At 42.3% G+C, this 27,313-nt stretch overlaps 1 protein-coding gene across 1 annotated transcript in view; it reads left to right on the top strand.

Moving 5' to 3' along the window:
• Nucleotides 1–416: 416 nt before the first annotated feature.
• MCUB (mitochondrial calcium uniporter dominant negative subunit beta) overlaps nucleotides 417–27,313 on the top strand; it is a 41,766-nt gene continuing 14,869 nt past the window's right edge. The window contains exon 1 of the mRNA XM_058024622.1: nucleotides 417–515. Within this exon, the coding sequence (XP_057880605.1) occupies nucleotides 417–515 (99 nt within the window). The remainder of the gene's footprint in view (nucleotides 516–27,313) is intronic.

The raw sequence follows: 27,313 nt of genomic DNA on the forward strand, positions 1-27,313 counted from the left end.
GCCATATGTTCTGGTAAGACAAGCATTAATGCCCATTTCAGTATTTTTTAATGGAAAACCTGTTTCAGTTATAAGAAGAAGAACGACGCGGAGGAGGGGTGCCAGCAGCACCTGTAAGCCAAGGCCGGTGCTCTGGGCACGGCGGGGCGAGGGCAGCAGCGCATCACCGCCGCCGGGGACCGCCCGAGCCGCGGGACGGAGGGAGCGGCACCGCCCGGCACGGCCCGGCCCCTCCGGCGGCGGGCGGGAAGGGGCCGGGGGAAGGCGCTCACAGCGCCCCAGCCGCCGGCGGAGCCGCCCTCCCTCCCTGCGCTCGGTCTCGCCCACGCCCAGCGCGGCACGGCGCTGCCCGGCCCGAGGCGCAGGCCGCAGGGGCCGGAGCCCGCCGGGGCAGGAGGGGGCGGAGGTGCGGGACCATGCTAGCGGGGCTGGGCAGGGCGCTGCGCAGCGGCAGGCGGCAGCTCCCGCGGCTGCTGGGCTGGCGGGATGGCTGCCCGCCGCCCTCGGCGCCTCAGGTAAGACGGGGAGCGGGCGAGGATCCCCGCGGGACGGCGGCAGGAAGCGGCGGAATTACCCCTCACGGCTGCTGGCGCCTCGCCCGCCTCTGCCCCGGGGTGCGGCGGGGGCGCAGGGGGACCGAGCTTGGGGCAGGTGTTCCCCCGGCCGGGCTGGGGCCCCACGGGCCGCGGGGCTTCGTCGCTCCCCACGGGCTGCGGGACTCCGGCGCTCCCCTCGCTCGCCCCGGGCCGTGCCCGGCGGGGCGCGGTGACTCACGGGCGGCAGGAGCCGGGGGCTCTGCCCCGGGTGACTCACGGGCTGCTCTGTAAACAGTGAGGAGTAAAACGCCAGTGCTCAAAAAGTTTCTCTTGCGGGCTGTCGCGGTGCTGCTGCTTCTGCCCTGTAGAGTAAGTGCTGAAGTCCTCCTGCCTTGAGTTTCTCCGGGCTTTCGGAAGTCCCAGAGGTTCCGTGATTAGGAACGATACAGGCAAACAGACGCACGATGGATTTAAAGATCTGCTGGCGCATAGGACAGTGTGGTATTAAGAGTCCCGAGCGACTCCTAATTGCTGGGAGAGGAGGCAGTTCAGTCCTTTTTTTGAGGTTCTGAACAATAGATACGCCGTGTGTATGCCTGGAGATACTGCTGCGGTGGAGTAGGACAGAGCCCGTCCCTGTGTCCGGGGCCCTCCCACGGCAAGGGAAGTTGCTGGGGTGTGTGCGGTGACAGAAGGAAGTCCAGGGCGATCTGGCGCTTCTTACTGAGCAGCTTCCACAGCCCGTGTCTCGAAACCTGCGGCAGTGGGTGGAGTGGAGTTGCACGAAATGAACTTTCTACTTTTCCCCAGTATTTTTTTTTCTCAAACCATTCGAAAAGCCTATTAAAAAATTCCATTGCATTAATTTGCCCGTCATCCCTTAATGCGAATAGCTCTTCTTTGCCTTCTCATGGCTGTATATGAGGACGTCTAAGTAGGGAATTTAAGATAAATATTGATTTAACCTCCTTTATCTTCTGAGGTCTTAGCAGGGGGTGCCGCAAACACCTTTTACTCGCTGAGAGCGTTTGCATTGTCATTCAGCTCACACTGACACCACCTATTCAGTTTGCCACCTCTGACTTCTCCAGGGTACTGCTTTGCAGACAAGCTTCGTGCTTTTCTAAGGCTCTAAATCGAGACTGAAAGCTGATAAAGCTCTAAGAGGAGACACCAAAAATGAGAGGAGAAGGAGGAGGTGGAGGAGGCAAAGCTCTTACTTTGGCACCACTGTCATAATAAGAAAGAGCAAAAAATGATCATGTCTGTTACTTTGTGGGATGGAACGACGGTGACATGCATTGGGAATTAAATTCCTGCATCAAATAGGTGAAGCAGAGAGATGTGGTAATGGTGAGGAAAAATCTAATTGGGAAAAGTGTTTAATACAAGAGTTGGTTTATTTAATGAGTGGAGATTTTTGGAACAAATTAATATACAATACTTTTTATGGTCTCTGCAACTTGTTTGATGCTGTGTTTGGTGATGGGAATCACTCTGCCTTTGTGCCTTTTGGGGCCTTGACTGGAGTTTCCACTCATAAAGCTGGAGTTGGTATTTCAGTGGCTACCCCAGGTTGTAGGATGTGCACTTGGTCATCACATACTGCAAGTACTCAGGTGTTGATGGGCAGGTGTGTGAATGCACAGTGTGTTTGTGTGCTGTGGTTTTGGCTAATAAATACCCAGCTGTGGGGATAAATGCACCATTATTGCTAATTCAATGTAATTTTTTTCAGGTTTGCAGGAGTACAGCAGGGATTTCTGTCCTAAGGAGATGTGTCATTAATCAGCAGCTTCTCAGCTCCACTTTTAAACAAGAACTACAGCTCTTCCTAAAGCTGTCATTAGCTGCTTTGCCTTTCAGAGGGATGCTTGTACAAATTCTGCATTTTGTAAAATTGAAGGGTTTTTTAGGTGGGTCTTTCTGTATTTAAAGTGATTAGTTGTTAGACAGACTCTAGCTGCCTGGAATGTCCTGGGATTGGTGCTTTGACAAGAATGTGGGAGAAATCTGGACAGCAGGCTATGTGCAAAAGAGAAAAGGGCTTAGCAGCACAGGCAGTTTTTCAAAGTAATTGAAGTATATTATATTGTATTCTTTGGCCAGGCATTCTTATTACACATAATTTCGTTCCCCAAAGGCTGCAGTTCATTTTGCTGGAGTCCCAGATTTGTAATTCTGCAGTTATTTTGCACGTGGTAAAACCTAAAGGTTGCCAACTCTTTTGCTTCCTCTTGACTTGCATGTTTAACTCCTGCAGCTCACGCTGAAAGAAATGCCCTGCTTACAGTGTTCTCTGTGAGGAACATCTCCCCTTGCCATATCTCAGTGGAGAATGCATTTGTTAACACAGAATCAAGGTTTTTAATTGCTGGGGGTTTTGTTGTTTGTTTGGGGTGTTTTTTTGTGGTTTTTCTGGTTTTTGTTTCTTGGTTTTATTTAATTCATAAATATTTTAAGCCAGGAAACATTGAAGGGACTGGATTTAATTTATTTTTTTTTTTCAGATGGTCCTGGTTAATTTCTCCATAGTGCTGAATCCTTCTGGTCTAAAATTGTGTTTCTTTTTATGGCCATTCACGTAAGTGAAATTTCTAGTTTAGTCTGTGCTATGGAGATCTCTACCAGCATGCCTGCATCGCTCAGGATGGGTGGCAACCATGGAAAATGAAGAAGTCTGGGTTACAGGGTTTTTCTTAGCTTAAAATCAGGTTTCTTTGCAGTCACACAGCCCTGTGTCTTGCTAAAACTGTTTGTATCCTGTGTGAAGGTGCTGGAATCGTGACATTTCCTCTGCAAAAGGCAGCGCTTGCTTTGAGCAAGTATTAGTGAGGGAAGTAAAATGGCAAAATTTGAATTGTTTTCAAAATGTACCTTTATTTAGCGTCATTATTTCAGAATGCATTCCATTTCTATGCACAAAATTCTCTTAAAACTGTGCCTCTGGAATATATTGGCAAGGGGAAAGATCGTGTGTAAGCTGGCAAGAGCAAATTGCAAAGGTTTCTGTGAAAAACATCATGGATTTATTTTCTTCCTTGATTGGAATATTGCATATGCTTGTTGCTGAGGGGAATTTTCTTCCTAGCTGCAAACTGCAGCCAGTAGGAGAGTCATTGGGTTTATCTGCAGAAAGCAGAGTAGTGAGGGTTTTGTTTTTGGGCTTTTTATTTTGGTCAGTTCCCAACGTCATCCATATCTGTCAAAAAATGTTTTTTTCAGTGCTTTCAGCTGGTAAATTTTTGACTACCCAGTTCCTCAGACTAGCTTCAACTTTTTTCCTGTCCTTCCTGTTAGTTTTTGTAGTAATTCTTAGTCTCAAATCACCATAATTCTCCTAGCATTACACCTATCCAGTTTGTCTGTTTTATACAGTCTTATAAGCAAGGATCTGAATGGGTCCTTAATAGCCACAGGATGTTCCCATGGAGGTTTTTAATTTTGCCTCTTTCTCTTTTGCATATGACCCATTGCTGGGATTTCTAAGATATTCTGACAGACAGCAATGCCAGGACATCCCAGGCAACTACAGAGAAGCAGATTGTCATTGAATATCTTATGCAGCCAAATATTTCACATAAATGTGGTTTGAGTCCCTACTTTTTATTTTCAGCCCACTCAAGTCCTTTGGAAATTGATATCTAATTGGAGCCAAGAACTGGGAGTAATTTATGGCCGCTGGGCGTGTTTTCCCTTGTCTTTCCTCCGCTTTGAAAGCCTGGCGCAACAAAAGTTAGCTTGTTGATCCAAATCTTCTTTCCTAAACAGAAACCTCCTGCTCATACTGGCATATATCAACAAAAACATACAAACTGCTGAATTGTTTGTTTATGGAAGCACTGTTTATGGAAGTCTTTCAAATACTAATTTCTGAATGTCTTAGAAAAACCTATTTAGAAGATCTCTGGTGCTTCTGCTGCAAAAAATTTTCCCATCTCAGCAAGTTCATTTTTTTGACTTTGCTGTTGTGTCTGTGCCAGAATAGCAGGGTGGCATTGGGAATGGCTGCTAGTCATTTGCTGTTGTCTTTTCTCATCTGGCAGCTGGGAGATGGCTCTCTTTTCCCTGATAAATACACTTTCGGGGAGGGATGTGATATGTAGCACAGAAATTAATCTCTATACTTCTGCAGATACTCCCATGAACTGTTTTGCTGTGCCTTCTCTCTCCAGTGCGGATGCTGTAGTTACACAGTGGGCTGTGAGATACTCTTGTGTGTGCACATACAATTACCTGCAAGACACTCATTCCCTTAGAGGTTTGGGAAATTTCTAGAAAACAGCCTCACTCAGGGTTTGAAACACTCATCAACAGTGAGACTTCAAATTCTTGGTGTTGTTCCCCAGTGGGGGAATTGACATAAAAGCAGCTAATTGAAATGTGTAGATCAAATCAGCTTTTCTTTCATAGTGTTGCTTTTTTTTGCCTACTCTGAATGTCAGCAGATGTGTGTCTTTGGTGATTGTGTGAATATGGCAGTTCCTAAGGAAAGGAAATGAAAACCAGCTCTGGGAAGGCTGGAAAGAATGTGGTCATTCTCTTCAGCATCACAAGCCTAAGGAAGTTAGAGCTTTTGTGTGCTAAGTCAAGGCTGTGTGATGCTGCAGGAAATGTAAAGAAAACTGAAATGCTGGTCTAACGTTATTGTCCATAGCGAAATCTGTATAATTTTTAAACAGATTTCTTGAAGAGCTTTCTCATACATGACATAGGAGTGTAGAGTACAGACTGTGCTTCCCAAAGTTTGGGAAGTACATTACTTCAAATATATTCAACAGGTTTGTTGTAAAGGAAAATGAAAATTTATATTACTTCCTGTTGATAGTGACTTTAAAAAAATATTTAATTTAGAATGGGGATAGAAATAGTCATAGGGTGACCCACCTGTATTGGGTGCTCCATGATTAGTAAAACAGATGACAGAAAATGATGCTGTAATTTCATTTGCAGTGTATGCTGTGATCACACAATCAGTGCTGTAATTATAAGTTTTTTGTTGAGATGAAGCTAAGTCTGGCGCTGTTCCTTTTAGCACTCTTAGCAAGTGTGCTGAAAGACTTCACTCACAATCTTTATACTTGCAAAAAAAATAATACTAAACCTCTAGAGGATGTCTGAGAAAATTGCTTTGCAAGTGTCTGAGATGCTCTGAAGATTTACCACAAATCACTGAAGTGCTGAGCACTTCAGGCTGTTGACAAACCGTATTTTAAGAATACAAGTCTCTTCTAATTCTTTTTTTCTTTTTACATTTTGGTGTTTGAGAGCTTATAGGGCAAAAATGTAGACCTTGTCCTAGAGTTTATAATATCTTAATTTCTGAAGGGGTAGGAGAAGAGAGAAAGGGAAATAGAGATGTTTGTGGTTTGGTTTTTGCTTTTTTTTGTACTGAGGCTTTCCCCTCTGGAAGTCCTCCTTACACTGTGAGACTTTTGGCATCAGAGAGGAAGCAAACAGCACACCTGTTCTCAACATCTAGTTAAACAGCAAAATTTTCAATTCCCCCTTCCCACTGAGGCAGAATGATCTGAAGGAAAATGAATGGAGTAGCTGTGCTTGAGTTGGGCTTGCTTTCTTTAGGATCGTCTTCATCCTGAAGACGTTCTTAGGAAAACAGCATCAAAGTGAATTTCTCATTGGGTGGCTCATGATGGGGAAGTCCCTACATCTGAGAAGGAAGTAAACTCTTCTGAGCCTAGAAGTGCCTCATGGTCACTTCTGTGCCTTTTTATGATATGGTGTTAACTAAGTGTCTTTAAAGGGCATCTATCAGCAGCTCTTGCTCTGGGTTGGTTTCTTATCTCTTTTGCTCTTTTCCAGAAAGATGAAAGGGAGAGGCAGGTTCTCTGTGTTTCTGTCTCATTCTCTGTCTTGCTGTCAAGATACTGAATAATAACCTGGTCATTAGGTTTGCAAAGGAAAGAGGTGGCTTTTTATAAGGTCACTTCTGCCATTCATGTGACTACTCACTTGGTTGTTTCTGTATCTCAGAGCAGATCTGAGCAGCCCAGCAATGAATTGAAGTTAACTGTTTGTTCTGTGAACTTGCACAGGGAGGCTGGGAGGGGGACAATTTTCAGGCCTGCAGGTTATTTGTTGTGACATGTTCCATTCTCAGCTCATGCCTGAGTCCCTAGAAATTCCTGCCATCCAGGTGTTGGGAAAGCATGGATCTATCCTCTGAAGATCAGGTCCATTGCTAGGGAAATAAATCCCTCATGTCAGAATGACTCTGTAGCACAGCAGCTGAAGAAGAGAGGTTAAAGTGAACACTGTTGGGCTGCCTGCCTACTAAGGATGGTGGCTCTTGTCCATGAACTAATTCTCCTTTGTTCAAGTGAGGCTGGGTGTAGGCAGGCCACTGTCAGCAGTCAGGGCATGGATAAACAAAAAGCTTTGTGCCTGTGTGATGAGGACTGGCAAGCACAACCTCCCCTTAGTGATCAGGAAATACTCAGTACTTCTTCAAATAGAAATGGAAGAAAGATGTTTACTCTATAAATGTGACGTTTATACCTTTAGAAGAGTTGAATTTATCATCGTGAGCACAGGCAGTGCATCTTCAAAGGACAGAAAAATCGAGTACGTTATACACAAGGCAATATATAATTTACTTTTTTCCTTCAGATTTTGAACAACTTTGAAAACAGTTTTGAAGCAGTTGTTTTCACATTTACTGTCTCATCATTTTTGATCAAAATTACTTCAGTCCTCACATTCCTGTCAGATGGAGAGAAATAAACTGTCTCCTTTTAAGACTGTTTTGTTTATCTGCAAAGTAGGCAGCAATTTCAGCTTCCCAGCATCTTCCATTGTTACCTAAAACTAAAGCGACTACAAATTGATTTAGAGATCACAGAAGCATCCTTAAATGTATTGTATGTTTGCCAGAGTGGAAGAAAAATTACATTGCTTTTCTTCCTGGCAAATCAAACGCCATATATCACGAGGATATCACTTTGGCCAGAGTGCTGTGGTGAGGAAAAGCTCACAGAATGTTAAAGGTTGGAAGGTACCACAGGGGGTCATCTGGTCCAGCCTCCTTGCTCAAGAAGGCACATCTTGAGCACATGGCACAGAATTGCATCCAGATGGTTCTTGAATGTTTCCAGTGAGGGAGAATCCACAGCCTCTGTGGGCAACCTGTTCCAGTGTTCTGCTCCAAGATGAGGGTTATTTGTGCAATGTGGTCACTGGTTCTGCTTGAAATGTTCACAGAACAACATTCCTATGGGTTTGTTCGAGGTTTCTTTCTTCTAGGGCCTCACCTGACCCTCTCTGCACCTTCTCATGCAGACTGTTATTTATACTCTGTGCTGGCTGTTTGAACCAGCTGCTCTCTGCCTGTGACTGCACAGCTGTGAGCACCTTCCATTGTGCTATGTGTGGTAGGAATGCTTCTGTAAAACACCTTTATGTGTTTGCTCTAAATAGAAGCATAAAGGTGCCAGGCCCCTGAGGCACAGCAGCATTCACTCTTCTAGGGGCCTTTGTGGCCTCAGCTGCTCCTCAGGCAGCCCCTGGAGGCTGGAGTCCCTCCAGGAGGTCATGGCCACCACAGGGTTCCTGATCCAGGGGCAGACCTGGCACAGGGTGGGTTTGAAGCTGTGGCCCCTGTGGAGGATGCTCTGACAGGGATGGAGGGAGGCTGTAGCAGCAGGATAGTCTCCCGGCTGAGCTGGGTGGAGGTGATGATTCATCTGGGAGTGGGGCACAGGTTTTGGCTAGCCTGAGGTATGTGGTTTTAACAGGTTAATTGCAGTAAGGATGGGCTGGACTGTCTAAAAGTGTTTTGGGGAGGTGGCAAACCCAATGCATAACCACAATGTAGTTCAGCTTTGTTTCCTACAGATACTGTCTCTGCCCTTCCCTAGACAAGGAAATAAGCTTTAAGAATTCTTTACAAACAAAAATATAAACCAAATAGAAGCTATATATCTGTAATAAAGAAATGCTGTGTGAGAAGTTGAAGTTAGTGGTCTTGCTGACCTGAATGCTGGACCTAAGTCTGGTGATACTGAGCCAGCTAAATGTTGGAAGTCAAGGAGCTTTATCAGTGGCTCAGGTAAATGCTTGACATTTTAAACATAGATAAAACAGTTGGAACTTAAAGGCAGCTGCTTTTCACAGTTGCATTTCAAGAGCTGTGTATCTGATCTGCATAGCCGATGTGCTTTAGGTAGAAGGGATATTTATGAAATGGCAAAGTGGGGAGCTTATCTTTGCTTCTCAGTGGATACATTTCAATTTACTGGCCCCTCTCCTCCTCTCACTTCAGCTTTTCCGAATTTGAAAATTCCAGATAAAACTACAGGAAGCTGCCAGTTTCTTAAAAGACAGACTCAGTTTTTAAAGTTCATCCTGAGATCAGGACTTCCCGCAGCTCTGTAAATACTTTTCCAGAGCAATACACATGCTAATATTTTTAACTAAAGGCAGGAAGTCTCCTAAATTTGGGAAGGGAGGGAATTCAGACACAGCAAATAGTGATCTTGAACAATCACTTTTTTCTGCAGCCAGAGGGTATGTCTTTTCCTGCCTTCCCATTTTCATTTGTCTGCTGGATGGCCACAGCTGTGTTGAAACAGGAAAACTGAATCAAGTCCTTGGAGCTCTTTTGTGAGGAGCTTTTGTGCTCAGTAACCAAATACAGAGTATTACAGGGTAGAATCATGTTAGATGGGACTGTTAGATGGGACTTGGCTTCTAGTTCATGCATTCTCTTTTAATCTTAGGTGCTGCTGGCAATATCCTGGGTTCCTACTAGTGCTTTCCCAAAAACTGCTTTCACATGGGTCCTGAACTACTAAGGCGTCAGGCTGCAAATATTTGTGGCACACCTTCTGGCAATTTGGCAAAAGTTGGTTTTGAAAAGTGTTTTAAAGCCATCATATGTGCTTACTGTAATATTGCAAAGCTTAAGCCTTGCTAAGAGTGCCCCACACAGAGGCAGGGAGGGTTGAAAATGGGGAGGTTCCTGGGGATTTTGCCCTCGATAATGACCTGCTGTAGGATGAGTTGAAATTCACTTAAAGAAAATTATAATAAAAATTTTGAGGCAAGATTCCTGCCAGAATATGTTCCCAGGCATTGGTACCACAGCAGCATCTTTTGCAGTCAGTTCTGACTGCTACACTTTCTCAGGTAGCTGCAGTGGATTTCAGTCAAAAGGAATTTTTTGTGAGGCAGGTAACACTATTATTTTTGCAGAGCTGAGGCTAGTCCAGATTTAATGTGCAGGGACTGAAATTTTCTGTACTGAATTGTCTGTCATTTTTTCCATTTTAATCTCCTGGGTGTGAGATCATTCTTCAGTATTTTTTATTATAGTGATTTTCAGTAACATTATTTATCTGATGCCATAGAGTTTGATAGGCTAAAGGATATGAAAATATAATTTATACTTACATCTGTGTGCTTCTGTCAGAAGCTGAAGGTGTGTACTCAGTGTTTGTAGCCTTTCTGGTAAAATAAAATCAGGCATACTTAGAAGATTGCAGTTGGAAGGCTGATGTTTCAGGCTTGGTCTTGCAGTGCCCTGTGGCTTTAAGCACACTAGAAATACAACTGAGCTGGAGTAATTTAAAGAGATGTCAAATAACCCAGGCTCTAAACCTGAGTTTTATATGTATTAAACCATGCATGTTCCTTGGAGTACTGACCCCAAGCTGTTCTGCATGGCAGTGGAAGTGTAAAGTGCATCTATTTTGCTATAGATCAGACCCTGATCCAACTCTAATCTGGGCAAACCCTCACAGTGGTGCCATTCTTCAGCATTTCATAATGCTGCACAATCTGTAGCTTGTTTCCTTGTGAGTTCCTGGTTACTTCTCCTTCTGGAATAGCCATGTCAACTTTTCTCATGAACAGAGATACAGCTGTTTTTGGGGATCCCACTGAGGCAGCAGATGAAAACTGTGATCTCACTGGCATTCTAATACAACAGCTTTGGGTTGTTGGGAAGTAAGGCCTTGTAACTGGGCTCTCTACTTCTAACAATTACAGCTCTTCTTGTCTCACTTGGCATTAAGTATCACTTGGCAGTAGTTAATTCTTTTCTTGACATATGATAAAAAAGATTTTGTCGGACTTAGGCATACTCGTAACTAATACAAGAAGTAACTGCATAAAGGTACATAATAAGGTAGAAGCTATCAACAGCTATTAACAGGTTAAAAAAACAACCCATGTAGAGTATTGATATACTGCTAAAAACTTTGAATGTCATATGACATTTAGAATTCAAGCCCCTAGATACTGCTTTTGACCCTTTTGGTGCCTCTCTTTCATTTTGGGTGAGTAATTCCACAGCTCAAGGACTTGAACTCTTAAAATCACACAGCACCCTGTGGCAGCAGTCAGACCTGCAAGACCCACTGGAAGGAACCAGAAGCAATGTGCTGGTTCATAGGCCAGTGCATGCAGCTGTGGCACAAGTTAATCTTACCTGCAAGTGTGCAAGACAATAATAATAATGTATTTCCGTGGCACAAATTTGAAATACTCCATATGCACAAGCAGTGCAAAGTTCTGGGAGCCAGCAGCTATCCTAGGCCTGGAGCTGACAGGGGACCCACCTTATCTGCTGTTCTTTTATTTTATCTGCAGCCAGACTCAAAACTGGGCTGGCAGGTCACACATTCTGTTTAAATTAGTTGGCTGCTGGTGTCGTAGGCCCTCCCTTGCTGTTGTAGAAGTTCGAGTGTGTGTCATTTAAAATTTAAAAAATCCCTATGCCAGTTTATCACACGTAGCATTGCTGCCCACAGAAACAGGCCAGCGCACTGCAGCTGGCCCTTGGTGTGCCTCCAGCTCCTGCTCCAGGCACATCACTGCTCTTTTATTCCAGGGCAGCTCAAAGCCTTGCTCAGGGGTGAGGGTCACCCCTGCAGTGCTGCTTGCTCAGCCTGTGTTGGGGTCATGGTGTGGCTTTTGGTGTTCTCAAGGGATCCCCTTCAGAGGGAAGCTGCAGTTGGAGGAACTTTGGTTTTGTTCCCTGCTTTCATACTCCTCTCCGTCTGCCCTCCACTGATGGAAGCAGAAAAATCCCGTGTGTGTGTGACTTGAGGGAAATATGTTTGAAGCCCAACAGCACATACTCAGAGAGAGAGAAATGTGGAAGAACACTTACTGCAAGGCAGTGGTAAAAAGACAGAATTAATGGACTCTTATGTTTAGCCCAGACTACTAATATTTACTGAGCAGTTCACCTAGGTTTTTGCTGGTTGGTTGTAGCATGCTCTGTCTACTGTAACATGCACTCTGTAGTACTTATAACCCCTGATCAGTGCAGAACTAACCATTCTGAATATCCCTTCTTGTTGAAGATATTTTTGATAGTGTTACTTAATGCCTTTGTTTAAATTTCAGAAGTGTTTGCGTGTTGCCTCAGAGCCTGCAGCAGCAAAAGGTAAACATGGCAATAGGGTTTAAACTGAGTTTCACTCATTCAGAGAGTAAAAGAAAATAAACATAAGGAGGAAACAACGGACAGATACTTATCAGTCTCAAGTGAGGAAAGAGTTTTTTTATAATGTTTACTTATCCATATCAAATCATCTTTCTTGGAACTGGAACACTGAGAAACTGTATCCCACTGAAATTCTGTGGTATCAAAGAGACTTTGATTTTCCCTTGTACTAAGATGACATGTTGCCAAGGTGGTTATGAGTCCCTATTCCTTACTTTTTGTTGATCAGGTATTTTTTCTAATTTTAAACTTTTAATAAGCCATCCAGACAATATTTTTTACTGTGGGAAAACGCTCATAACAAAGGCCTTTAGGACTCAATTTGTTGCTGTGCCTTGCATGAATGAAACAAGAATGTGCAGACTGCATTCTTCTCAAGAAGTTTTTTAATGTGAGAAAGATTTACGAGGATCCTTTTACTGTGTGGCTGTGGGGAACTCAGGTCAGCTCCCAATGTCTTTCTTCCTGACAACAAAGTAACAAGACAGTCAGAGAGCCTGGCCAATGCCGTTTTCTCCATTTTCTGAGAAGGATGGTGAGATGGAATAGTCCTGGGTATTCTGCTTTTGTATTGCAGATGGTCTTGGATATGCAGATTGGGCTCTGTGGGCACGATTATGCTTTTCACTGTGTCTTGTTCTGAGTGGGCTGCAATATCCAGAAAAAGCTGTCCATATGGGGAGGCTCACTGTGAACCTGGAAGCAGTGTACAGCCTCTCAGTGTGATGGTGCACCTGGACCAGAAACCCTCCTGTGTTGTGTGGGGGGCATGTAGTGTGCACCTATTCACCGGCTGGGGAAGAGAGCAGTGAGCCAGAGCTTGTTTGAGGCTCTTGCCTCAGGATGCAGCTTTTTGTCCAAGTGACAAATTCCCAAGGTAACAGAAACAAAAAAAAATTCTTAACCAAAGCAGGTTACAGGATACAGAAACCTTTCTCCTCTCTGTATTTCTACCGATGGATGTCGTCCATATCCACTTCAGTCACTCGATGGCAAACAGCTCCTTGAATATTTTGTGTGTGCGTATTTTTCTTTAGTGTCATAACTTCTCGGAAACTTTAGACACTTATCTGCTAAATAAAATACTGTGGTTCTTTGTACTTGCCGTCCACTGAGATTTGATCCTTTGAGGTCAATTTGAATAGTGGGGTTTTTTCCAAGCTCTTTCACAATCAAAGGATAATACATTCTTTTATAAAAACTGAGATTCTTATCCTGTAAACAACCAATGACAGAAGGGTTTACATAAATAGATTTGGAGTGTGTGTGTGTCAGTGACTTGCCAGTGGATATATTTTACTCTTTGGGATCGGACTTTTTTAATTTGATTTTTTTAACTTGGTCAGCAGTAGTGACCTAAGTTAAAGATTGACTTGGCTGAATGTGAATGGGGTTTTTGCAGAAGGGAATGGGTTTCAGCATCAAATGGATTTTACAACAAAGGAAGTTTGATTATTGCTTTGGTATTTTTTCAGGTATTTTCTGTCAAAGTGTTTTTGGTCTCGTTCAAAAATTGAAAGTACTTTCCATTTTAGTGTTCAACCTCTACTATGTAACAGAAGTCAATAAATTGTACTAGCATGATTTATTATAGTTAAAAAAATGTGAAATTTATACCTTTTGAAACATGAAACAAACACTCAAAGTCCTAGATTAGGAAAAAGCCAAGGAACTGGTGTTAATCTTAGTTTGAAGGAAAAACAATCAGTGTAATTATTTACCTGTTTTGTACATATGGACTATTGCTATCCTGAGAGGCTTTGCTGCTATAATCATACTACAAATCTTTTTGTGGCCACTTTGACAAGCAGGAGATATTATTTGTTTACTTTGAAAGTTCTAAGCTTAAAATACTTAGAATAGCATATTATCATCATAGATTCATATAAAGGTTTGGGTTGGAAGGGTCATCTGGTTCTGACTCCTGTGACATGGACAGTGACACCTTCCACTTGACCAGGTTGCTCAGAGCCCCATCCAGCCTGGCCTTGAACACTTCCAGGGATGGGGCATCCATAACTTCTCTGGGAAACCTATTCCATGTCTATTCGTGGATCATTTTCTGTATTGCTGCTAATGACTCTAATTAATGGGGAAGAAAAGTTTAGTGGATTTTTTAATTAGATACTTCTGAACCAGCAGTAATAGATAAGGCACTCACACAGAAGTGTACCCGTTGTCTTTGCAGAGATGTTTCCTGATGATAGCTATATCAGTAAGTGCTTTTTAATGCTTACAGTGCCTTAGCAGAGCTAATGTGAAAACATTTAAAAATATGTAACTGCATCTTTAAGTTCTTAATTACAGAGGCAAGAGCTAAATCCAGTGTTCAGCCACGCTGTGAATCCAGGTGAGCAGCTTGTCAAGAATAGCATGTCAGGTTTTCTTTTGGCAAGTCAAATTGTCTTTTTCTTTTCTAAGGCAGAGGTTAAGAATTCTGATGGGTTCTTAGTGGAAGCCTGAGGTGCTGTCTCTCAAAGAAGAAGGATGCTGCTTCCAGTTAATTGGCGCTATCTTGCCCCTACACGCGGCAGTGGCTCTCAGTTTCTGTTCAGGGCAGAGCTGTGTGTGAGTGGGGAGCTGGGGGCTGATGGGGCCTCTGGATGCACTGGGATGCTGGCCCTGTACCAGCCTGCCAGCCTGGCCTGCAGCACCAGCCACAGCACTTCTGTTTGCACCAGCACCATGGGGTGCTGATGCCTGCTTTGTAGAGGGGACAGAGGTCAAACTGGAAGCTGTTTTTCCTTGCCCACTGCCAAATGCAACATAATCATCTGTTTTGTTGTTAGCAATGCTAAAGCAAATTTAACTCATGCTCATAAAATGCCTGCTGTGTGAGCCTCATATTTTTAGTGGAACACAGAAATAAAGCAGCTGGTGTAGTAATGAGACCTCCTGCTTGCCATAGATCTGAAGGTATATTTGGGAGTGCAGTCCTGGCATTACTCTTCTTATAATGGTGCTGGTGACAGTTGAACTGGAATTACAGAAATAAATGATCTTTGAAATCCTCTGATTTCAAAATTCCTTTGAAATTAAAAGAACTAAAGCTATCAACTTTTCTCTGCTGAAAACAGTCTAACTAGAGCTTTTTGCTGAAAATCAGAGTTGTGAAAGAAATCTGCTTTGTCCTATGTTGCAGTGGTACACAAAAAGCATAACAAGAAATTGCAGTGTTGCTTAGACCCACAGATGTGTCCAGAAGTGTATTTCCTATCGGCCCTTTGGATCTGATGCCTGTGTAGAATTCTAATCCTTATGAATGTAGTCAATTTTCTTAGCAAATAGGTTTACCTATTAGTTAGGACCCTGTGACTCCAGCTTTAGGGGTTTTTTACTGTCTATTTTTTTCTGTGAGCTGCTCCAGTGATCTCCTTTCAGTTTTGAATGCTGATCTGAGTATCAGAGCTTTAGAGGATTCAACTGTCTCTTTTTCCTAAGGGCATCTGGATATGCTAAGTGTAATTCTAACAGGCTGAAGAGATAAAAAAGAGAGAGAGAAGAGGGAGAAGTGATAGTTGGAATGACAGCCACTCTCTCATTCGAACTCCTTAGAGAAGGAGGTGCCTTGTTCCTGCAGTTCTTGCTGTGTGGAGGAGCTGTGGGCCTGGAACAGACAGCTGGAACAGAGAGTGGCCAGGACTTGTCTTGCATCCTCAGAATGGTGCAAAGGTTGGGGATGCTCTACACTGGATACTTGTCTTTCCTCTAGCTGCTGGGCCCTGGAATTGCCTGATGGCTTTTTCCACACCTTCCTCACCCTGGTCTATGCCCAGCTGGATAACACTTCATCCATAACTGTGAAATGCCACCCCTCTGTCTCCTTCAAACAGTTTCTGAGGCTAAGCACGATTCTCTCCCTCTGTTAACAGTTGGGAAAAGTTTTTCTAATCTGTGAAGCTGAAGCTCACAAAGCAACAAGTGTAGAGCGAACATTCAGATGATTCTTTATTTGAAGAGATAAGAGTGACTGAAGTTCATTTCAGAGTAAATGCTGTCGTAATATTTTAGCAGGCTCTGTTGACATCCTTGAGGAGAAAGGTGCTAAATATGGCACACTCTCTGGTTCAGGCCATAAGGGATGAGGAAAGCATGATTCTGAAGTAAATGTAAGGAGAATCATGCTGAGAAGTCTGTTGGCATGGCTCTGTAGTTAAATATTTACCAGCAGCAGACAGCTCTTAGAGTCTCATTTTTCTTCAGCCATTGTTGTAATGAGGTAATAAACCATGCATGGATCATAGGTTTCCAGGGAAGTGGCTGCAAAGTGTCCTGCTTCTTGAGCAAGGACAGTTAATGTCCAGTTCCTTTAAGAAAGAAACCAGAATACAGTGAGTATGTATTGAGCATCACCAGAAAACAAGTTTCTGATTGAACTGTAGAGTTGGTGTAGCACAGCTGGTTTCATGTGGGGTAGAGATAATTTTCTACACAGTGGCTGGTATAGGGCCAAGTGTTGAATTTGTGTTGATCACTCAGGGCCTCTCTCTGTATCATACATGACTTTTGCAGGTACGGTCCTGAGTTTGATGGCTTAATTTGACATTGTCCTCCTTCCCAGCCCCCCTTATGGTCACTCTGGCTTTTCCCTCTGGACTGCAATCCTGAATGTGCCTGCAGAGGACCAGAATCTGTGTTACATGGAAGGGGAAGAGCAGCAGCAGTGGAGGAACACCTGCTTTGTCTTAACACAGCTGCCAACATCACCCTGCAGCTGCTGCTGCTGAATAGAGAGACTGTGCTTATGTGTACCTTATGTTTTGCATAGGCAGAACACAAGATGATTTCTGAAGTGGCTGATGGTTTTGGTTTTTTTCCAGGCTGTGCTGTCTCACTGGTGCTGAAAACAGAGCCATTTGATAAAAGAGATTAAGAACTGTAAATTCCTTTTGTATCCCACTGAAATCAAATGGCATAGATGTTGAGAGAGATTCTGAAAGACACCTAAAATGTGAGATTATTATTTATTGAGATTAACATAGGGTTTATTTTTTAATTTTTGTTGTAATAAATTAAACTTGAAGTCACTTGATACTTCATTTCACTTGGCATTATCTCAGTGCTAGACAAAAAATTGCTGGTCAGAAGAAAGAGGAATGTAAAACCTTCGCCATCTCCTTGTGAGGAAACCCACTGAATTTTGGCACTCCTGAATAAAGGTTTTAAATGAGGAATCCCTGTGAATATGCTAGGAAATGTCAATATAGTTGTGTTGCTTGTGTAGGAGGAATTGTTTCAGGGAACAAGAGAAGAAGAGTGTTGGTACTACAGGAGTTGAAATATTATATTAGCGTTCATGTTATAAAGACAGTGGTCTCTGAAGAGAACTCTGAAGCAGTAAATTGGTAGAAGCTGTATAGATTAATTTATGAGGAAAAATGTAGGAATTAAATATGTATAACTTGCCTAAGCAGTGACTGTTGGGGTTCATAAATCTAACAAGCATGAGAGCTATAAGCACATACACCAAAAAAAGAACTCTGCATGTAGTTGGGGCTATGTCTGAAAAGGAAACTTTGAGTATCCTGTGTGTGACTTCCTAGATGGATGTCTAGTAAATATGTAGCAATGAATATCTTGTCTTTTTAGAGTGATTAGAGGTATCTGTTGAGCCTGACTTCATCCCATGACGTTAGTCACATGAGCTGTCAGCGTTATTTGAATCTAGTGTTCATCTAGAGTTAACTGTGCTTAGGTCCTACAGACAGATGCTGGTATGTAAACCTGACAAACTCCTCACTCTCTTCTCATCCTTGAACACCCAGCTGGGGGAAGGAGTGTCACAATCCTTTTCAATCTCTCAAATTTACAGGACAATATACTCTATAAACTAAACTTTATTTAATGAGCTTATTGTGAATGAAAGCGAACATATATGTCAAATGAGCTCAATCCTCTTTGTACAGACTAGTCTAACGCAATTTCACTAATTCATCACTTCATTCATCTTTTGAAGCCCTTCCAGCTAATTTGATTATAAGTCTCTTCCTCAGAGTATAATTGAGCATCTCTGTCTGTGATCCTCAGGCAACTGCTGCAGGCAGGGAAGAACAATTACTTCTTTATGGGCTTTGAAAAACCATCACTGTTTAAATAATCTGAGTTACTTAGAAGTAACATAGGTAACATTCTCGAGATCTCTCATTTGTAACTTGTGCACCGGTGAGCAAAGTAGTGACCTCACTGGTAGTGCTGATCCTTCCTTCTCCCTCACCGTGTGGGCATCTTGGTGTCTCCCTGAGATGAACAGAAGCCTCAGCAGTGCAGCTGCTGCTGGATCTGCTCCAAAAGCTTTCTGGGTCAGCTGAGGATATTGGGTCTGTAGCATTTCCTTAGCATTCTGATAAAACTGCCAGGCAATTGTGATGCTAAGGTGGTGGTTGCAGGCGGCAGCGAGCTGCAGATGATAACTTCTCCTCCTTGCCAGGGACTCTTTCACAGATTTTTTCTGCTCTTCCTTGGTTTTCTTCTTTGAGGGTGTGCCAGTTGCATTTTCTGCTGTTTATGGTCCCTGAAGCCTGCAGGAATGACAGGAGTCTGCCTGAAGCAGGCCAGAGTGTGGAGCAGAGCTGGCTTCAGTGTGTGCAGCCCCTCTGTGCTGCATTTGTTGTTTCTGTTTGTTACAGCAGTTTTCTGTGTTTGACAAAATAGCTGAAGCCTATGAAATTAGATCTCCTAAATGCAAGTTGCTGAATGTCTTCAGTACATGTGATCTTTGCAGTGATAGTTGTGAGACCAAGCAGAATCAGAGTGTGGCAGGGATGTCAAGCTGCTGCATTTTGTGATAGCCACTTTAAAGTTATTTGTATTTTGCTCTTTCTGAGCGGAAACCTGTAAAATGGGCAGTGAAAGGGAGTGAAAACATTCTTTCCTTGTTCTCATTCTTCCTTGGGTACCCCTGAGGGATTTTGGGAGGTTGTTGAGCTAGCTGGACTGTTGTTGGGCCATTCGGAGGGTTTAAGAGCAGTTCTTGGTTTTGATGTGGTTCTTGTTTCTTCATAGCTGATCTGCTATGCCCTCAAAATACAGGCAGCAGATATTTTGACAACACTTCAAAAAAAACCAGGGGCCCTTGATAAAAAAGAAAATTGTCAACAAAAATATGCACTTACAAAAGAAATGGATTTAGACATCAAAGATTTAAAATTCAAAAGTTATATGTGGATAGTTTAAAATGTGATGTTTGTCTTGGTAGGGGTTTTTTTCTGCTGAGTCTTAAGACAGGGAAGCACACAGCACTCTTTCACATGTGATGCAGAGATGACACTCACACAAACCGAATTTGTTCTTTCCTCTACCTTAAGTTTTCTATGTTACCTTTAAGTAGCTTAAATTATTTAAACTGTGTTGGTTTTTCAAAGCCCGTAAAGAAGTTAATTGTTCTTCGCTGCCTGCAGCACTTGTCTGAGATTCAGAGACAGTCAGTTATACTGTGAAGAGGAGACATACAATCAAATTAGCTGCAAGTTCTGTAAAGATAAGAATATATTTCCTGCCTCCAACCTTCCCCTGTTCTGCTGAGCAGTTTTTTCTAAAACATCTTTTGGCAGGCTCGCTGCTGTGTTGTTGAGCTGCAGATACTGGCAGCTGTTATGTTCTGTGCAGAGGTGCTCTTTGCTGTCTGTGCCTGAACACCCAGCAGTTGCACATAAAGCAGTGGGAAGGACCAAGATGCCAGGTGCTCGTTCCATCTCATATTTCAGGTGCCAGCTGTGATTGCCACGTAGGGTCAGGCTGTTCAAGCATAGGCATTTCAGAGAATGTGGAGTGAGGAGCTGCAGAGGGTTGTCTTAGGGCACTCCTTTATCATTCCTTGGCAGGTGTCAATCAGCTGCTCTGTGTCACAGGCTGGAAGTGCAGGAGCTACCAGAGCAGCTGCCCCTCAGGCATCGCCTGTGCTGAGACAGGAGCGTGACTTTTTCCATGAGAGGAGCTGAACAGCAACATGAACTAAAGCTAATGGTTTGGTGTAAGGAAGCAACACTTCACGGAGACCTGTAAGAGTTTTTGCTCTTGTTCCAGTTTAATTTTCAGAAAGCTCTTCCTTCCTCTTTTCTACATTTGAGCTGTTTCCTTTTTGTTTAAATGCAGCTCATGAAGTACATTGTTAATTTAGTCAGGTAGTTTACAGTTACTTTATAAAATCCAAATGAATTACAGAGTGGAAAATAAATACAGGTTTTCAGCACTTTGACTCATACAGGTTTGCAGTTAGCTATTGGACCATGGCTAAATCTTCACGCTCCAAGCTGATGGATATTGTTGATAGTTGTTCCAGTTCAGTCATCCATGAAATGTTCACAGATTTATAGTCAACACAGAAGTGAAACTGTCAAAACAACTTACCTGATTACAACAAAGAAATAGCAATCAGAGAACTGGCAGGCAGCTCCTGGGCTGAAGCGTTTCACTTAAGAAATTTCAGTACCATTTGCATTTTGTATCATTTCTGAGAAATGCATAATATGCAAAATGAATTTGTGGTTTTTAAAGAATTTTGATATGCCCAAATCTGTTATCTGGCTGTTGCTTTTCATGGTATTTTTCTTTGGAGAAAGAAAAAGAAAAAGTAAGTAGACTAATTACTTACAACATGTATTATAAAAAATACATGGTGGTGGGTGAATTGCTACAGCTTAACTGCCTGACCCCGTGGTCTGCAGGTTGAATCTCATTTTTTAAAGTTTTCAAAAGAGATTGTCATGTTAATAATAAAATTGAGTAAGTACCAACAACTGGAAACACAGCAGTTGAGGTCAGCTGTTTCCTCTGATTTCTTAAACATGGGTCTACTTTTTAGATTAAGAAAGTGAAGTGGTACTATTGTGCTTACCTGCTTGGCTTTCATAATCCTGATAATAGGAACATGATGTGGAAATGGTCTCATCTGGGATAAAAGTATTCTGAGAGAGTGTGGAGAGGTGGAACTATGTTTGTGAGCACCACCAGGTGAACTGAGAGTTGCAGGACTACTGAAGATTGGCAGCAGTGCTCCCAACAGCTTCCTTGAAGCCTTTCTTTTCCTGCCCCAGGCATCTGTCCATCCTGCCCTGCAGAGCTCCAGCAGAAAGGTTGCTTACCCTTATTTCAGAGAGTCTGCCCACCTTGGATTGCTCTTAAGAGTCAGATGTTAAGTCTAGAAACAAAGAAACTAACCCCACAATTTGCAGTTTATTTTTATTGACATCCCAGGCACTGTTAGAGTAAATCCAGGCTGTACAGAGTACCTGTAAAATTTAGGTGATAGCAAAATATAGGTGGGCTCTCTGGGTTATTAAAATGCAAATTGAGAGTGAGAGGGAGGTGTCAGTACAGGAATGGTGTGGAGGCAAGGCTAAGGTACAGAAGGGGCTGTGAAGAGAAAGGCAGCAAGCTGTAGTGCTGTAGGTTGGTGTTGTGATGCTGGTCACGTTTGCCCTGCTGAACTCCCTGTGATAGACTTAAACAGTACAGAAAATCCAAACACCATTGCTGGAACAATGTACCTCAACTTTGTACCTTTAGATCTGTAACATGTTGTGAAGGCTTCAGCCATTTTATAGCTACAGCAACTCTCTTCCCTTCTCTGTCCATCATGCCCTCACTGAAGTGTCGCTTTGTTTTGGGCTGAATTGCTCTGGAACACCAGAAACTGTGAGTCTTGCCTGGTGGGAACTCTCTGTCCTGTGTAAATTTAAGATATGTGCAAAACGGATACAGAGCTAAAAGACCCCTTAACAGCTTTTCATGATGTTTCTATTCAGGTAGCCTGTAGTGGTGTGAGTACAGGTTGCACAGGACAAGCCATCCAAGTCAGATGGCTCACAGACCCGACAAGGCTGTTTCTCTGCAGGTGCTCCCCTAGTCACCCTTGCCCACGGGATATGTCTGGTTGAGCTGAGGGTGGGAAGTGTCAGTGGGTCCCCAGATGGTAATGCAAGGACTGCCTGTGTGCCTCCCATCTCTCAAGACTGAGTGGAAATTTGTTTGCAGGTTCAGGAGCTCCAAGGGTTGAGATTGTTTTCTTCCTTTTGTAAATTTAGTGTTTTGATGACCATGGTCAGATGGATTTGGATGAGTGGTGGGATATGTGATTAATATCTCCCAATATGCAGTTGTTCAGCACCCTGGTAAGTGTGTAAGTGACCTCCTTTAAAGAAAAAACGTAATCTTTAGGGTACTAAAGCCCTTTGGGAGATCCATGAATGTAGCCACAATGTCTGTGTATGTATTCCTGGTTGGTAAGAGTAATGCTGTGCTACTTTTGGAAAACTGGATGCCACATTTCCAGGAGTTACAGATTCCAGATAGTGAGGATGCAATGCAAATGTTAATGTTCTGAAAATAACGAGCATGGTTTAGCAGCAAAACAGAAATAGATCAAGTTGAATCAGGCCAAAATAATATTTTTGTTCCTTACCGTAAGAGAATTCTGAAATGAACTGGGCAGTTCACTAACCAAAACCCACCTGGTTTTCAGGCTTTTCTAATTTAAGCTATGGACAGGAAGGCTATATATATATGTTTATTTATATAGAGATAGATGTAGATCTCCCTATATATATAGGTATGAAATAGCTGTAGAAGTGCCTCTGATATCATTTTCCCGTAGCTCAGGGTTTGGATTGGCTTATCTTGGCTCTAGGCAGAACAGGAGCATGAGTCTCTGCAATGTGGCCTGTCATTCACCTTTAACAATGAACATGAAGCTCTGGATAATGATTATAAAGAATGATAAAGAATAAGTATTCTTTGATTTGTTACTTTAATCTTCTAGAGATAACACTGAGCTTTAGACTTTGCCTGCCTTGCCTTGGAAAAATAATTGAGTTGTTAAGTTCTTTGAAGAGTAAATGGTTTACTTCTGATTCTCTTCATGTACAGGTGATTGTACTGCTTGTACTTGCAGGACATTAATTATGAAACAAAAGTGAGGGTTTATTTTTAAATGATGGTGCTAAAGACATTTTACTGATTAGCTTGGAAATTGCCTGTAGCTGACAGCTTGGTATTTGAAAACAGAAAGAAATTCAGCTATTCACTGTTTGACAAAAGCTGAGCTCTGACTGCTGGACAGTTTTGTAAGGAAATAGGTAATCACACATAATGTAACAGAGGTATGAGATGGCAGGTCAGCTTGACTGTAAGAAAGAAGTGTTTTCTTTCTGACTGCAAGGGATTCTTGAGCAGTCCTTATGTTTTCATGGTGTGAAACCTTTTGCTGTTGTGTCTGTTGCATTTAATCTTTAATTTATATCCTTGAAGCCAGTTGTCCTTGTAAAATTGACTTAAAAGCTGTCTTTCTCCTTTTTGTGAAGGAGTATTTCTGACGCTGTGAAAGGTGCAATAATCCATTTCAAATTTTGAAGTTTGACAAACTGGAGGTGGGAGCAAGTAAGGCCTAACTGGGCTCCCAGCATACCAATAACTAACACCTCCTAAAATGTATGTCTTGAATTTGTAAACAGGATGGCACAAAATAAACTGAATGCAGTGATGCCACATGTTTGGTGTGGCCATGTAAGAGCTCTTACCTGCCAGTGTTTATGGTTTAGTATCCTCAGTGTCTAGAGCAAAATACAGTTACTGGTAAGATATACAGATTACCCAAACAATACCAGTTACTTTGCTGATTAATGGAGAGGTCAGTGGTAGGAAACTCTGTGTCCTTGCTGAAATGGAATCCTTTTGCCATATAATATGTAAAGGTGAGCAGAAGTTAGGTTAAGTGTCCTTTTTTCCATCTTTGAGGTGCAGTAACATGTGCAAGGTTTTCCAGTAAGCTACCAAACCCAGTAGTGTTGTTTCAAAACAGTTTTTAAAAAAGTAAATGAAAATTATAGGATGAACAAAATAAGTTCCACCATCTGGAAACAGAGAATGTAAATGATGTGTCCCGTAAAGTGGCCATTGTGAAAGAGGCATGAGGATAGTGAAGGCTGTATTTGAACCCCATTGTAAGGTTGTATTCAAAAGATTTTGGGGCAGGTGAGTATGGAGAGGGTACTGTGAGTTAGGAGTGTTAGTCTCCCAGTGTAACATTAGTGAGCCTGGAATTCGGAATGCTGGAAAACTGGAAAGTTTTGAGCTTTCTTTAAAGACACTACAAGAATTGTTTCCAGAGTGAAAAAAAGATATTTTACAACAGAAGCCTGAAGATTACCAGTCTAAGTAGCTTCTTGTAGTCTGCAGGAACCTACAAACAGGAGACATTTCTGAGGCACCTGCATTTAAATGTATCCCAGAGGTGGAGCTGGGTAAGAGGTTCTGCCTTACAATCACTGTTACAGCCATCTGCTCGTGTTGGAAGACAAGATGACTGCATCCAATATATATATTGGTGTTAGTATAGGCTTGAGGAGAAAAACTGCAACAGCTTTGGGCCACTGCCTGCTGGCTCTGTGTGGCGTCCAGTTCTTGTTTGCTGTAGTAACATATGGTAAACCTTGCATTCAGAAGATCCAGATTCTTGCCCTGTCCTGAATGCATTAATAGAGGAAGAGGAAATAGAGCAGCTCTTAATTGGCTGGAGTTCAAAGGCTCTGGGTGGAAAGGGAGCAGCTCCCATGCAGTTTTGCTCACTTCCCCCCTGGGAGGCACAGCGGGCACATCGGAACGCAGGTTTTGGTCCATCGGGTGCACACAGAGCCTTTCATCCTCCTGTACTGCTGCTGATTGTTTTTCTTGTGATAGTAACCTTTAGAAAAAAACCACTAGAAATCTCTACAGGAAAACTTCATTTTTGTTTGCTTTGCCTGCTCTGTTGAAAGGGATAAATGTGCAAGTATGTTGTACAGAATAAAACTGAAGGTCAGAACAATAGCTCAGTGTATCACAACCAGTATTGGTTGTTGATTTCAAAGTTTCATTGCTGTCTATGCTTTATGCTTTTACTTTTGCAGGAAAGGTAAAAATCTGTTTATGATGGATTTGGTGTTGCAAATGAGTTCACTCAGTCACTGGTTCAGCTAAATTATGTTTTTAAAACATTGATGCCAACAGCTGAAACACGGAAGTGAGTAGTATCACCAAAGCCAAAGCCATTTGACCATTTTAGATTAAAAAACTTCTTGAATTGTAGTGGGAGAACATAGATTTCCAAAATTAAAGAAAATTAAAAAATGAAGTAATTAAAGAAAATTTAAAAATAAAGCAAAAATGTTTCCATTTTGACATCTGACAACATTTTGGTGTGTCTCTTTGGGAAGGCAATGTTGAGACCTCTGTCCACAAGTATTTGGGAGTGATGGGTCCTTAGACACAAGTCATGAAGTGCCAGGAACATACATGGTCGCTGGGACCTTTGCTGAATATTGGGCTAGCGAGGCCTCAGCACTCTTGGCAGCACGTTTGTGTTTTATGCCAGAGTGGTTGGATTTTCTAGATTCCTCTGCTGTGGCAACTTTTCTGTCAGGAGTGCTCTTGAAGCTACTTCTCCCAGCAGAGCTCTCTTTCAAGAAAACAAATAGGTGGTTTTAAGCTTGCCTGCTAGATGAGTTTCGTGGTTTTAAAACTGTTAATGTAGATCTCTGATAAGGGCTTAGAATGAAGTCGTTGTCTTCTGTAAAGTGTTGGTCTTGCTAAACCCAGTTTGTCGTAACTGTTCTGCAAAGTGTGCATGAAGGCTGGAAGCTCTTGAAACTGGTGAGTTTGTAGTTGCCCCTTTGATCTTATTCCTTAGAAACGTTTACTTCCTTTGGTTTTGTCTGATTTTTTAATTTATGTTTCTGCTGTTAGGCTCTGTGGTTTCTGACACCACCTGTTAAAGTTTCTATGAAGTTGTGATGTTAAGTTTGCAGTTGTTTGCTCACTGTGGATGTTCTTACAGTGTCTGCCCTAGACACTTTTAAAAAATAGTATTCATTAGAAACTATCAAAAGGGAAAGCATTATGATTCTGTTTACTTCAGTTCTGGTGCCTTTGTTTTCTTGGATTACTTTCTAACAAGGATAAAAAGTGTGTTCTGTACTCCCTGCAAGTAATTTGAGCATCCACAGGAGTGCAGCAGCATATAAAGCTGGAATATAAACTAAGTTCCATTTTGGAATTGCTTCATAACTATCTGTTATAAAGGATACAGATCACTGTATCTACATCCTAATGCCAGCTACTGAGAGAGAAAGAACATTTAATTTGATCTAGTCTGTCAGTTGCTTTGTTGTTCTGCTGCAGCTTTTTCTTTTTTTGTTGTTATATTAGATAAGAAATCTGAAGAAATATGTGTTTTCCCTTTGGAAAGGTACCTGTTTACAGCTGCCTGCAAAAAACATGAATTCTTAAGTGTTTGGACTAGTCTTATTGCAGACCTTTAAAGAAAAGAAATATGATGGTTTCTAAAACCATCAATATATGATATAGACAGCACATTTCTGGAATTGTTGTGGCAGGAGAAAAAGGAGAAACCTCTCTAATAGTGCAACAACAGATAGTCCCAGTATAATTTAGAGCAAATCTGGGTGTGACTAAGCTAGACATGAACTGTTACTGTCCTCTATTGTCTTAGATCTGATCCCTAACATTTTCCTCCCCCTCCAAATAATAATTAACAGTCTGCCAGAAAAAGTTCTGCCTTTGGAGTGATGATGTTTGGGCAGGAGAAATTGCTAGCTGTGGGAAATGCTCTTCAAGAGAGCAAAGTTTCTCTGCTATTTTACAGAATAGTGCCGTTAAGTTTTCAGGGAGTGGAAGAAAAGAGGTGATACAGTTGAACAGAGGGAGATCTTTCCTTGCCTGGAGCGTTTCAGCAGCTGCTCAGCTGGTTCCCTTTCCAAGATCTGTTTAGTGGAGCAATTCTGGAGTGTGTTACCTGCTAGAAAGCTTGCTGAAAATCTGGGTGAAATCCGTCCCTGCTGGTAATTCTCACTGACTTTTCACTCACATCTATCACATACTAATTCTAAGCCTTGAGTCAGTCAAACTTTCCAAGCAGTCTCTTCTTTTTTAGCCAAGCTATAATGTCCTTAAGGCTTTTGGAATTTGCAGTTGAGTAAAGAAAAGCCTGGGGAAAGAATGCCCCTGAAAGAGAAGTACATTCTTGTAGGTGTATGAAAACCCAATTCTGTTGAGTTTTGGGGAGGAGGAACAGGGTTATTTATGTTGTAAATAGAAATGTCCATTATAAATGAAAATGTTGATAAGCAGTTCCATTTTCTGAGTTTCATCATCTTTTTCCTGTGTACTACAACCTGCTCAATGCTTTCAATCTGAAGAGTTCTGTGGGAGAAAAGGAAGATTTGGCTGTAACTTTGATAAACATGTAAGTGTATTCATCTGGCTTTGCATCCTTGTGTCTCTTGTTATCTCATTTCAGCTGAAATTTAAACAA

The sequence above is a fragment of the Melospiza georgiana genome, chromosome 5 (assembly GCF_028018845.1).
Source record: "Melospiza georgiana isolate bMelGeo1 chromosome 5, bMelGeo1.pri, whole genome shotgun sequence".
In the NCBI taxonomy this organism is placed as follows: Eukaryota; Metazoa; Chordata; class Aves; order Passeriformes; family Passerellidae; genus Melospiza; species Melospiza georgiana.